Raw genomic sequence first — 12806 nt, 5'->3', positions numbered from 1 at the left:
GCCCGCCCGCCCGCCGCGCGTGTGTTCGGTGTGCTCCGTAGACGCACGCGCGCGCGGGCTCTCCAAGCAGATCTCCGTGGAAGGGCGCGGGGATACGCTCTGCCTGTCCCGAAGCCCAGTGGCTGAGAGGAGGCGCCTGCGCACTCCCCGAGGGGCCCACACCGCAGCCGAGTCTACAGGCAAGGGCGAGAGAGACGACTGCCAACCTGCAGTCTCCGAAGCAGAAGCTGGGGGTGGGGAGAAGAAGGAAGGGGGTGGACGAAAGGGGGAGAGCGAGCCTCCTGCAGGTGCGCGGGTGAGGGGGAGATGGAGGAAATTTAAAGGGACACAACTGAGTGTTAGAACTAAAGAGGTTGAGAAAAATGGTGAGGGACAGATACCCAGGAAGTGAGAAGGCCGGGCGTGGGCACTGGGTACCACGCATGGAAGACGTATGGAGGAAGGAACTTGGCACATGAGAGGCATTTGACCCTTCTGCTCTACAATAAAACAAAACAAAGCAAATGAAAAATAGAAGTAGCATCACAGCAAGTGGCAGAGTAGGGAACTCCAATGGCCCATCCCTTCACAGAAACACGGAAAAATAAGCAAAAACCTGTCAGAATTGACTCTGTGGGAACTCTAGAAAATAGTCAATAGTTTACAGCAACCGAGTGAACGCTGAATCAAGAAAAACATGACTTAAAGGCAGCATAAGGGGGACATCACTACCAACCTCAAGAAATAAAAAGGATTATTTTTTTTTAAAACTACAAATAAGTGTAAACCAACAAATTTGATAACCTAGATGAAATAGATGAATTTCTGGAAACACACAACCAACCAAAACTGACTCAAGAAAAAAAAAAAAAAAAAAAAAAAAAAGAAAAGAAAATCCAAACAGACTTATAACAAGTACTTAAGGAGATTTAAAGCCTCAACACAAAGAAAGGCCCAGGATCAGATGGCTTCATTACTAAATTATATAAAGTGCTTAAAGAACAATTAACACCCATCTTGCTCAAACTGTTCAAAATAGCAGAGTAGAGAATACTTCCTGACTCATTCTGTTAGGCCAGCATTACTCTGATGTCAAAACCAAAGACATTACAAGAAAATAAAACTACAAATTGATATACCTTATTAATATAGATGCAAAATTTCCCAACAAAATGCTAGCAAACTGAATTCCACAGCATATGAGAGATTTATCTCAGAAATGCAAGTTCAACATATGAAAATCAATCAATATAATATATTAATAGAATGAAGAAAAAAATATGAGAATCTCAATTGATGCAGAAAAAGAATTTGATGAAATCCAATATGCTTTCGTGATAAAAACATTCAAGAAACTGGGAATATAAGGGAACATCCTCAAGCTGAGCTAACATCATAATCAGTGGTGAAAGACTGAAAGATTTCCCCCTAAAATCACAAACAAGATGGGGATGACCCCTTCTGCTTCTATTCAAAACTGTACAAGCAACAATGAACTGGGAGTTTCAACCAGAGCAATTAGGCAAGAAAAAAGGAACATCCAAACTGGAAAAGGACAAGTAATACAATCCTTTTTCACAGATGACATGATGTTATATAGAGAAAATCCTAAAGAACCCCCTTCCCGTCCCCCAACAACTATTATGGCTAAAACAAATTTAGTGAAGTTTCAGTACAGAAGACCAACACATAAAAATTAGTTGTATTTCTATACAGTAGTAATGAACAATTAAAAAAATTAAGAAAACAATTCCATTTACAATACCATCAAAAAAGAATAAAATACTTAGGAATAAATTTAACCAAGTAGATGCAATACTTGTATACTGAAAACTAAAAATATTGCTGGAATTAGAAAAGACCTAATTGAATGAAAAGACATTTTGTGTTCCTGGATTGGAAGATAATATAGTCAAGATGACAGTAATGCCCAAATCTATCCATATATTCAATGCAATCCTTATCACTATCCCAACGGCCTTTTAAAAAATGGAAATGGAAAAGCTTATCCTAAAATTTATATGGAATTGCAAGAGATCCCAAACACGATCTTGAAACAAATCAAGGCAGTGTGGAAGTGACATAAAGGTAGACATATATCCCAATGGAATAGAATTGAGAGTCCAGAAATAAACTAATACATCTACAGTCAATTGTTTTTTGAGAAGGGTATCAAGACAATTCAATTGGCAAAGAATAGTTTGTTTAGCAAATATGCTATGACAACTGGATATCCACATGCAAAAGAATGAAGTTAGACCCCCTACCTTAAACCATATGCAAAAAATATCTCAAAATGGATGAAAGACTTAAGTGCAAGAGCTGAAACTGTAAAAGTCATGGAAGGAAACATAGGGATAAATTTTTATGACCTTGATTTGGCAATTTGTGGCCCAGCAATTTACTTCTAGGTCTTTGCAAATAATAATAATAAATCATAAATAATAATAATAATAAAATAAATAAAAATAAATTTAAAAACAGGTATTCAAACAAACATTTATACACGCATGCTCATAGCAGCACTATTCACAATAGTCAAAAAGCGTAAACAACTCAATGTTCATCACCAGATGAGTAGATAAACAAATTGCAGTATATTCATAGGATGGAACGTGATTCAGCCATAAAAAGGAATGGAGTACTGATACATGCTGCAACGCAGATGAACCTCAAAAACATTACGCTCAGCGAAAGAAGCCAGGAACAAAAAGACACATATTGTATAATCCTATTTATAAGAAATATACAGAATAGGTAAATCTATAGAGAGGAGAGATTTGTAGTTGCCAGGGGCTGGGGGTAAGGATAGTTTAATAGGTATGTCTAATGAAGCCTCCTTCGGAGGTGATCAAAATGTTTTGGATAAGAGTGATGGTTGCACAAAATTGTGAGTGTACTAAATATCACTGAGTTTTACGCTTAAAAACTGTTAATTTCACGATATGTGGATAGCGCCTCAATAGAAAATAACAGAAGCGAGGTGCTCCGGCTTGGAATGCGGCAGCGGAGCAGGAGCGTCTCCCGGTTTCAGCTGAAGTTTGAGCCGTGTCCCTGCGGCATCTCTACTCCGGCAGAGAAGCACCAACTTGCATTTGGTTTGGGGGGCGGTCACTGGCAATCTCACAACCCTCTGGAGCCGCTGCCTGGGGGTCCCAGAGCTCAGAGGCGGAGGTGGGGATCCAGCCTCCGCAGGCCCTCAGCGGGCTGCAGAGCCGGACTCCGAGGCTGTGAGCCACATCTGGCCAGGCTCCGCCACCTACAGGCTCTGGCCTCACGGACAAACTACCCGAAACCTTGCGGGGTTCCGACCCAGAGCAGGCTAATAACTGAAGGGCAAGTGTACGGGCATCCATCATTCTGAGGTCTCCCTGGAATTTCCCGTTCATCATCTTAACCGCATTTCACCGATCCTAAGGCCCGGCTTTTGACATTTTATCATCTCTGAGATCGGGATGTGTCTTACTGTAACAGCAACATTTTTCTAAGAGGTACGTGAAAGAACGGTGAGTCCCGGAAACGTTGTTGTCTTCCATTCAATGAAACTGAGCGTTAGAAATGTTTTGTGTGAAACAAATCAAGGGTGGGGGGAAGAAGACAGAATAACCACAACAATTCCTTGAACAATTTAAGTCAAGTGATCAGATATGATGTGTGTGGGGGGGGGGGGAGAGGAGGGGGTGGAGAGGAACGGGTAAAGAGGCATGAAAATCAACCACAATGTATATTGAGAAGTAAAATTTTAAAATGTATTTTTTTAAAGTTAAAAAAAAGAGAAAAGAAATGTTTTGAGTGATTGTTAGTTGATGTGTCCTCCTCCCCCAACCCCGCACTATACCCCTGGTATACAACCTTAATAGTTGCTCAATAAATGTTGACTGAATAAATGAGTGAATCAATGACAACTTACTTTTTAAATTTGAGCCTTGACTGCCATTTGCCGGCAGTTTGACTCAAGAAAAGCCAAGTACCCTGTTGAGCTTTCCTAGTTCACAAAGTAGCAATAATAAAGTCCACAGCTCCCGGCGGGTGCGAGGCTCTCAAGAGGAAGTGCCACACAGATGTGTGCTCAGGGCCTGGGCACTCTCTGCCTAAAACTCCAGCCCAGTGAAAACACAGAAACTTTTTTTGTTTTTAAACTTTTATAACAATATAGAAATGGGAATAGAAATGGACATTTAGGGGAGGGGGAAGACAAATTCTTGCAAAGAAGCATTTTTCTTTTTTTTTTTTTTTTTGTGGTTGGAGGGTATAGGGATCTTGGTGTTATAACACCGCTCTCTAACCACCGGAACTAACCGACCAGCTCCTCACATTTTTAAAAAGCGCTTTTTTTTTTTTTTTTTTTTTTTTTTTTTTTTTTTTTTTTTTTTTTTTTTTTGTGGTTGGAGGGTATAGGGATCTTGGTGTTATAACACCGCTCTCTAACCACCGGAACTAACCGACCAGCTCCTCACATTTTTAAAAAGCGCTATTTTCTAAGGCAGAACTAAAAAAGCGGGAAATAGTTCGGTGGGATAGGGGAAGTTTCAGCCGTGCTGGAACTTCGATGATCAGCGATCTTAAGTGTCCTGAAGTCCCTCACGGTCTCAGCAGTTCTTTAAGTTGGCCTGTCTGCTGAGGGCAGAAGAAAATAATGGGCATTAGAAACCAGAAGTCAAAAATATGCAGCTTATCCCACCCTTCTTTTAGTTTCGGCCGGCTATTCAGTTATGGTCAGGGTTCTCGGAATGGCCTCGCCAGCATGTACACCTTGTCTCAGTATCCAGCCACCCCTGGGCACAGAGTCTATCAACTCCAGAGCCCGCCGGACGCCACCGAACTGTCGAGCTCCCTGCTCCAGGCGCGCTGGCCGCTGCCGCACTCCAGACCCCGCGGGCGAGGCCAGGGAGAGCGCGGCCGCACCGCCCGCGGACTTGCAAGAGGAAAACGGGTACATAATGAGCGCCAGGTGCTTGCCCGACACCACGCGTGGCGCGAACGCGCAAAGATGTCGTCTTGCCCTTCGCGTGTTCCCAAGCATCTCTTGCACGTGGTGCACAGTGAGCCAGCGAGCTCGCTGTAACCAAAGGGTTCTTCCGGATCCCGCGCCGCTCGACGGTTATGGGAAACTTCGGTACAAGTCCCATGGTCCTCCTCCCCACGCCTCTTCCAAACCCGCCGATGCCTATCATTTCTAAGACAAAATGGTTGCTCCCGTTTTTGACCTACAAGGACCGTATAAGATCTGTCTTCTGCTCTTCTCTCTAACCTCCTCGCGATCACGCTCCCGCTCGCTAAGTGTCCTCTCAACCCTCGATGTCCACTAACCCTAGGCACATGGTCTATCAACTCTAGAACCTGCCAGACGCCCCCAAACTGCCGAGCCTCGCTGATTCAGCAGCGCGTCCACCCTGCCTGGCTGCTTGGGGCCCAAGTGGGCACTTGAGATCCTCTCAGCCTCCGGTGGCTACTTTTTCACCATTCAGGCTTTCTCTAGCCTCTCCTCCTATTCACACTTCACCCTTATCCATCGCTTTGGTTTTACAATCTCACTCTCTTGAAATACGTTTACTTGCTTAAACTCTATTTCCCAGAATGTAAGCTCTATGAGGGCAGGACTCCTGTTTTTATGTCTCTTACACTTAGAGCAGGGCTAATCACGTAGTAGCATCTTAACTACAGAAGTAACTGTGCTTGGAGAGGAGGGATTGGAGAGGAGAATGAAGGAAGGAAGGAGGGAGGAAGGGCGGGCGAAAGGACGGAAGGAAAGGAGGATGGAAGGACGGACATGTGTGCTTAAGGGTCGCTTAATTTATTCATCTGCCTGTGGCCCAGTTCAATAGTCTGCTCCTCCTGTCCTCAGTTCCTCAGGCTTCTTGCTCCGCTCCTCAACAGAGATGTGATTGGCCTCTGGTCCTATACCGCGTCCCTGATGGTGGGCCGGCTAAAGGACATCTTCATTCAGGCCTTTCACTTCGAAGGCCCGCAGGTTTCGCCTTCTGTATTCACAGCACCGCCCAGGAAAGGCCCTAGAGCTAGACTCTCCACCGGTCCTCTCCAGCTCCCCTAAGACCTAGGGAGCCCACTGCCCCGGTCCTGAGCCAAAACAGGATAGATTTCAGTATCTTTAAAGTCATGTTTTACCTTAAACACTCGTGTTAATTTTGTATATTGCTTCATGTATCTATTTCGTTTTTTTAAAAAAAATCCCCCTCCAGAAAAAAATGAGTGGAGCTGGCACTTCAGGCAGACAGGGGTGGGGGTAGGGGGATGGAACTGTGGGGGGCAAAAAGGCTTTGAGGTCGCAGAAGGGAAAGGCTGAGAGGACCACAATTCCATATTTCTCACTCAGCGATCTCTTGGCAGAAACAGAAAGCTTAAGAGAAGAAGGAAAAGAGAGGGTCTCTGCCTCCCATAGAGTCCAGAAAATCCAGGTGTGCAGACTGCCAGTGCTGGCAAGTTCTCCATCCCTGATGGCCTCAGAACCCCATAGGGGAACCCTGGGAAAACTCCACCGCATGAAGTGGAAAGGCAGATTTAGTAGCGTTGCGTAATAGACCTGGGAATGACAAATGTCCAAATGGTGCCACGCACAACTGGGTTAGGAAATTGTGGGGCTGATCCAGTCACGTAGATATGCAAGTAGGGGAACTTATAGAGGCCCTGTGAGTGGATGTGGCTGGCCAGCTACTTTGGAGGAATGTTCAACGTTCCGGGAGGGTGGCGCTGTGTGTGTGTGTGTGTGTGTGTGTGTGTATGTGTTATGGGATGGGCTTTTCACTTGCACAAGTTCATTTCGGGCTATTTCTCGTCTGCTGCCCAGACGAGGCAGCGCGATGAGAGACTCAGGGTGTCTCCTGGGTTGTACTGTGAGCTTCGGTGAGACCTGAGAACCTGTTCTTCCACGCTCAGTTTTCTCTCCTGGAAAATGACTGCGCTGAACTTCGGAAGCTCTTAGGGTCCAAATTCTTAGATCGTCAGTCCTCACCTGGGGGACCTTCCGCAGCGTCTGTGCGGGCGTGGCTGCCGCCTTCGGTGTCCCCTGCGGGTTATTCCCAGTTGGCTCCTCCTTCCTCCGGGAAGTCGAGCACCCAGGAAGGCTTGCAAGCTTTCCGCCGCTCCACGTTTGCAGCCTTCATTGAACTAGGTAGGGATGGGGAACTGGGGGAGAAAAAAGAGTCATCGTGGGCGGCTAATTGAACCCGCCGTCAATCCCCCGCGTCCGCGCGCAGGTACCGGGCGACGTCGCGGTGGCCCCGCTCCTCAGCCAGGTCCACGGGCAGGCGGCCCCAGGCGTCGCGCACGTCCAGCCGCGCCCCGGCCCGGTGCAGCGCCACCAGCGTTTCCAAGAAGCCCTCCCGGGCGGCGTCGTGCACCGGTCGGGTGAGGGTGGCAGGGTCCGCGCAGTTGGGCTCGGCGCCGTGGAGGAGCAGCAGCTCGGCCACGCGGGTGCTGCCCATCATCATGACCTGCGGGAGAGAGCGAGTGGTCAGGCGAGGGCGAGGGCAAAATTGATTGAAAGAAACCCTTTTTGTGAAGCCCCCCTCCACCCCCACCCCGTACAGACGCCTGTACAAGACACAGGTGTCTAACGACCCTTCATTAGCTTCCAGTTACCAACTCCCTTGTCCAAGTCTCCCATCCGTTTCATTTTTTACTACACATTGAACTCCATTATATTCTCTAACCTTATGCGGAGCTCTAGTCACAGGCAGAAAACTGCCAGAGGCACAGACAACAAAAGGGTGAAGGGCAGACTGATTTTTACTACAACCTAACTTCCTGTATTTTCCCTTATTTTGAGATGAAATTATATTAGGCTCAGAGATTTTGTTTAGTCACAGCTGTATATCCAAGTCCCCAATGTGGTAATTGTTAAAAAAAAAAAAAATTAAATACTTAATTCTCACAAAACTTTTAAGTTATCCTTAGCTTCCCAGAATGTTAAATTTCAATTCTTTTTTTTTTTTAAATTGAATTGGCTTTGTAAAAAGTATATATTGACAAATTACAGCTATATATGTTTATGGGAAACAGAGCAATATTATGATTTTTTAGTACAATGTGGACTGATTAAACCAAGCTAATTAACCAATCCATCACCTCAAGTATTTGACATCTTTTGTGATGAGAACAGGAGATTTACTCTCTTAGTGATAACTGGATTTACAGTACGCAGTTATCAGCTATATTCACCATGCTGTGCAATAGAGCTTAAAAAAAAAATCAAACATTTCTCCTAACTGAGGCTTTGTATCCTTTGATTATCATCTTCCCATCCCCCTGCCCCAGACTCCGGTAATCACCATTCTACTCTCCACTTTTATGAATTCAATTGTTTTAAATTCCATATATAAGTGAGAATGTGTGGTATTTCTCTGTGTTTAGCTTATTTCACTTAGCATAATGTTTTCCAGTTCTGAAACTTCAATTTCTTTAAGTATAAAATGAGAAAGCTTGTCTAAATTACCCCTGAAATTCCTTCCTGTGGTAGGCTGAATAATACACCCCAAAGATGTCCTAATCCTCAAAAGCCGTGACTATATTACCTTACATGGCAAAAGGGAATTTACAGATGTGATTAAATTAAGGATCTTGAGAGAAATTATCCCAAATTATCAAAGTGGGCCCAGCATAGTCACAAGAGTTCTATAAAAGGGTCACAGTCAGAGAGAAGATAGAAGAATGGAAGCAAAGTCAGAAAGAAGGTGCAGGGGCCATGAGCCAAGGAATTTGATGGCTAAGTGAAGCTGGAAAAGGAAAGAAGAGTATCCTCAGAGCTTCTAAGAAGAATGGAGCCCTGTGGACCCATTTTAGATTTCAGACCTCCAGAACCGTGGAATAATAATTTTGTGTTTGTTTTAGCCACTAAATTTGTGATAATTTGTTACAGCAGCAATAGGAAACTACAAAATTTCTCAAGCTTATGATTTGAGAGTTCATTAAACAGGAGATATTCACCTCTTTTGTTCCTAAATCATCTTTGAAACAAAGCCATTCCTAATGAGGAATTTTAAAATTATGTCCACAGTCACAGCAACCTTACAATTTGAGTGTTGCGTTGTGGGTGGCCATGGTAAACAATTGTTTTTTGGGTAAACATTATTTGGTTATATCAGTTCAGTGACAGTGACTTTATAAAGAAGAACTACTGTGTTTTGGTTACATTCTGTATCAACTAAACACAAATTACTTAATTTATCTAAATCAGGAAACCTTAATAAATTGTATTATGATTGTTGAATCCTGCCCTGAAAAAGTGAAACTGATTTAGCTTTCAAAAAGGCATGGAGAAAATACAAGTGAACCAAATTACAGCTACAAAAAGAAAAAAATATTGCAGTGCACTGTTCTGTGTATCCAATGAAGTCTTTCATCTTGGTTATAAAACTGGTCTTAAATATTTTGCTTATATTTTATGGTACAAAAAAGCTGAAAAGTAACCCACACGTAAGTATTTAAATCATAACAGCACTCAAAAGCAAAAAGAAAAGAATCAACTAAATAAATTATAGGGTGTTTAAATCCATTTGATAAGAAATTAATTTGAATTTAGTACTTAAATTTTTTTCTACAACTATTTCTATATTAAACACTAATTTTGTTAGGATTCTAAATGAAAAAAAATTTCCCCTTTTCTCTCTGTTCTTCTCCCTATTAAAAAGCTGTTAAAACTAATTATTCAACTCTTTTTCTTTTTTGTATCTAAACAAATAAGGTCTCTTTTAACATATTTTAGAACTCCAATGCCAAATTCCCGGTCTCCAAACTGCTGACAAAATTTTAGAAATGTTAAATTATGACTCACCCGTGCATTACTTTTAAGAACTCATCTTGTGCAGCTCTCAACCTCTCTAGTCTAAAAACCTCTCCACACTTTGAATCCTAAGTAATCTCAAGGTTTAACACATTTTGGCTTTTTATTTATACCTGCATTTTAATGTTTATAAAGTTTACTCTTTGTAGATAGTTTCAGTAAAGGAAGTCATTTGTGAAGTTGGTGAAGTTTCGAGTTCCTTTCCTTTGTCTCGTTATGCTGGAGGTTTTGCAATGTGTATTTGTTTCATATACATTTTCTTTTCCAGAATTAAATATCATTGTCGCCACTGGGAATAAAACTAGGTTGATGAGTGCCAGGAATAGTTTGTTTTTAGCCTGAAATTTAGGAAATCAGTGAAGTCAAAAAACTCACCAATACCCTCCCCACCCCCCTCCACCCCCGAGAGGGCAGGAGAGATATGGCACTTCTCAACAATGAGGGATTGAAAACTCTATCTCAAGTAAGTTAAACTACATCGTGTAAGTTAAAAAATAGCAAAAATAATAGGAGATACACCCACAATGGTAACTAAATTGACATTATCTCAGGTGAGATCGCATTAATGTTTTTCTTCATGAATGTCTGCCTTTATTTCCTAAGTATTTTCCCTACTCAGTTACAATAAAAATAAACACAATTGTAGCTCCTTCTGATTAATTTCAATCGCCATTTATTACAACACAAACGGCAGTAGATTTCCACCGAAAGCTCTCCTCGCAAGGAAAACGATAAGCTCCACTCAGGGATCTGTGAGTTCGGAGCTAAGCTGTCAGTCGCAGCAAATCTTACATGTTTCTTCAAAACTCGCATTTTCTCCCAAACGTTTGTAGATTTTGTATCTGACGAAGAACACTCCTCGGTCTAATACTAATATCTTTCCCCCCAGTCCCTACCCCCCAGATCTTCACAGCATTCAGATTTGCAGACCACGTGCCTCATCATTCCTCCCGTGGCTTTCCGAGACCCCAGGACGTCGCCAGAAGGAGGTCTCCGATCCCAACCCCCATCTGCAAACTCCCTGGGAACTCTCCCTTTTCCCAGAATCGCGGCGGCGCTACCTGACTCCCATTGCCGTGCTAACCTCGTCCTCCAGCACTGCCCGCCATCCCCTTCTCCGGCTGCAGCCGGCGACCTACCTGAATGGGGCTCCGACCGCAGCGGTTGGGCGCGTTGGGCTGCGCCCCCGCCTCGAGCAGGGCCCGCACCTCCTCCGCCCGACCCCGGGCCGCCGCCGTGGCCAGCCTGTCTGCCGAGGACTCCATGCTGCTCCCCGCCGCTCGCTCCCTCGCTTCCTCCCTTCCTCAGCCACCGTCGAGCGCCAGAGGCCCGCCCCACCCTCTCGTGACCAGCCCGCCCCTCCTCTTTGTTCCTCCGGGGCTGGCGGAAGAGGCCCCCAGACTCTGTCTCTCGACTCCTCCCGCAGGAGGTGCCAATCGCTCCGAACCCGCTGGAATGCGACACCCCTGAAGGCGCCCCGAGTTGGGACTCGCCCCGGGGCCCCGGCCGGAAGCCGCTCTCGCCCGGAGCACGGAGAAGCGGAGGGGGAAGGGACCCCGGGGTGCCTGCCCACCTGCCTCTACCCCGCGCCTGGCCGCCCACCGACGCCGCGCCCCGCAGCCCCGGCAGAGGCGCGCGTGGGGCTCTAGCGCGTTCTCCCTGCTCAGCCCAATCTCTCCCCTGTTGCCTTCCTCCCCGCTACAGCCCCCTGGCATTAGAAAGCTGCGCGGGCTTCCCAACTGCCAAAGTCGAACCAGGGTGTTTGATGTCATAGGCAAAGTATTGCTTCCTCTCTAGATCAGAAGAAGCGGCAACGCTCCCCGGCTAGTGACAAACACCACCGGGGATCGGTATCACCGGTACGACTAGGAGGCGCCCCTTCTTCTAGACGCCACACTCCTGCCCTACCTCCCCCCGCGCCCCTAGCACACACACGCATGGCTTCCCCTATGCCAGATGCATTCCGGAGAGTCTGCCTGCCCACCAGCCTGCCCCTCCACCGCCCCCTCGTCCTTCCGAGTGTAAAACGGACGTCTGGGGCGAGGGCTTTTTTCCTCAGACATGTGCAATGCCTGGTATAAGGGCTGGCTTCTAAAAGATGGGGTCTATTTAACACGACGGGTAAGTATTCTGCCTGTAAGCAGATAGGGAAGTGGAGGAGGGAGTCCTTGGGAGGACAGGCCAGAAAAAGTGCTCAGCATTCTAGAGGCACAGTTACATGGTGGTTCAGAGACCGGGATCAAACACAGTCCTGGGGGCCATTCCTGGGTCTCCTTCCAGGTTCCCACACTTCTTCCTACTGGAAATACCTTAATTTTTCTTAGTTATAAAATCGGGGGAGGAGGGACTAAGAGTGGTCCCTATTTTATCGGGTTTTTGTGAGTTTAAATGAATTGATGTACATATAAACATTAAGGACGGTGCCACAAATCTTAAGCTAATACCTGATAGCTATTAAATTATCCATTTTGAGGATTTGCTTGCAATCCTTTTGTGAGGCACAGAGAAGAAAATACTCTGAATAGAGTTATTAATATTATATAAAAGGAAAGACCGTGAAGACCTTAACCACGGAAAAAATGATGGGCACCCTCAACCACCCTCACATATTATGAAAAGTTAAACAGAAACCGAAGAATATAACAAGAAAAGAAAATACAGCAAGGTTCTAATTTTTCCTGTGATTATTACTTTTGTGCTTTTAAAAAATATATATTGCATTCTAAAAACTGGACTGCTCATTCTTCACTGATGCCTTAAGCACATGCTTAATCTTCCTACTGGATAACCTAACTCTATTTAAAAGTTACGTTAAAAAAAAAAAACGAATGAAAGTTATATTTCAATCCCTAGTTGACTTCTTTAGCAGTCACAGAATATGTTGTACTTATGGTTGCTGTTAGGTCAGGTAAAACATGCAGTTTTAAAATGCCAATTAAAATACTTAGGGATGATCAAATCTGTTATAAAAATCCACAATGCATTATTTTGCCATCTACATTTTCCACCAGGTACATCTCAGTTATCT

General features: G+C 44.7%; 1 protein-coding gene across 3 annotated transcripts; it reads right to left on the bottom strand.

Moving 5' to 3' along the window:
- Positions 1–4358: 4358 nt before the first annotated feature.
- Positions 4359–11043, bottom strand: CDKN2A (cyclin-dependent kinase inhibitor 2A). 3 transcript variants are annotated; one of them, XM_008593107.1, is made up of 4 exons: positions 10918–11043; positions 7178–7430; positions 6950–7003; positions 4359–4593 (listed from the first exon to the last, which is right to left on the bottom strand). In XM_008593107.1, the coding sequence occupies exons 1-4, from the start codon at positions 11041–11043 to the stop codon at positions 4580–4582; spliced, it is 447 nt and encodes a 148-aa protein (XP_008591329.1). In that variant the 3' UTR covers positions 4359–4579. The 3 variants fall into 3 exon arrangements, with proteins under 3 accessions (XP_008591329.1, XP_008591330.1, XP_008591331.1); XM_008593108.1 differs by having other exon boundaries at positions 4359–4596; positions 6950–7009; positions 7184–7430; XM_008593109.1 differs by lacking the exon at positions 4359–4593 and adding an exon at positions 4607–4714 and having other exon boundaries at positions 6959–7009; positions 7184–7430.
- Positions 11044–12806: the final 1763 nt, after the last annotated feature.

This window comes from Galeopterus variegatus, unplaced genomic scaffold (assembly GCF_000696425.1).
Source record: "Galeopterus variegatus unplaced genomic scaffold, G_variegatus-3.0.2 Scaffold8715, whole genome shotgun sequence".
Lineage (NCBI taxonomy): Eukaryota > Metazoa > Chordata > Mammalia > Dermoptera > Cynocephalidae > Galeopterus > Galeopterus variegatus.
This window is presented reverse-complemented; position numbering and strand designations above follow the sequence as displayed.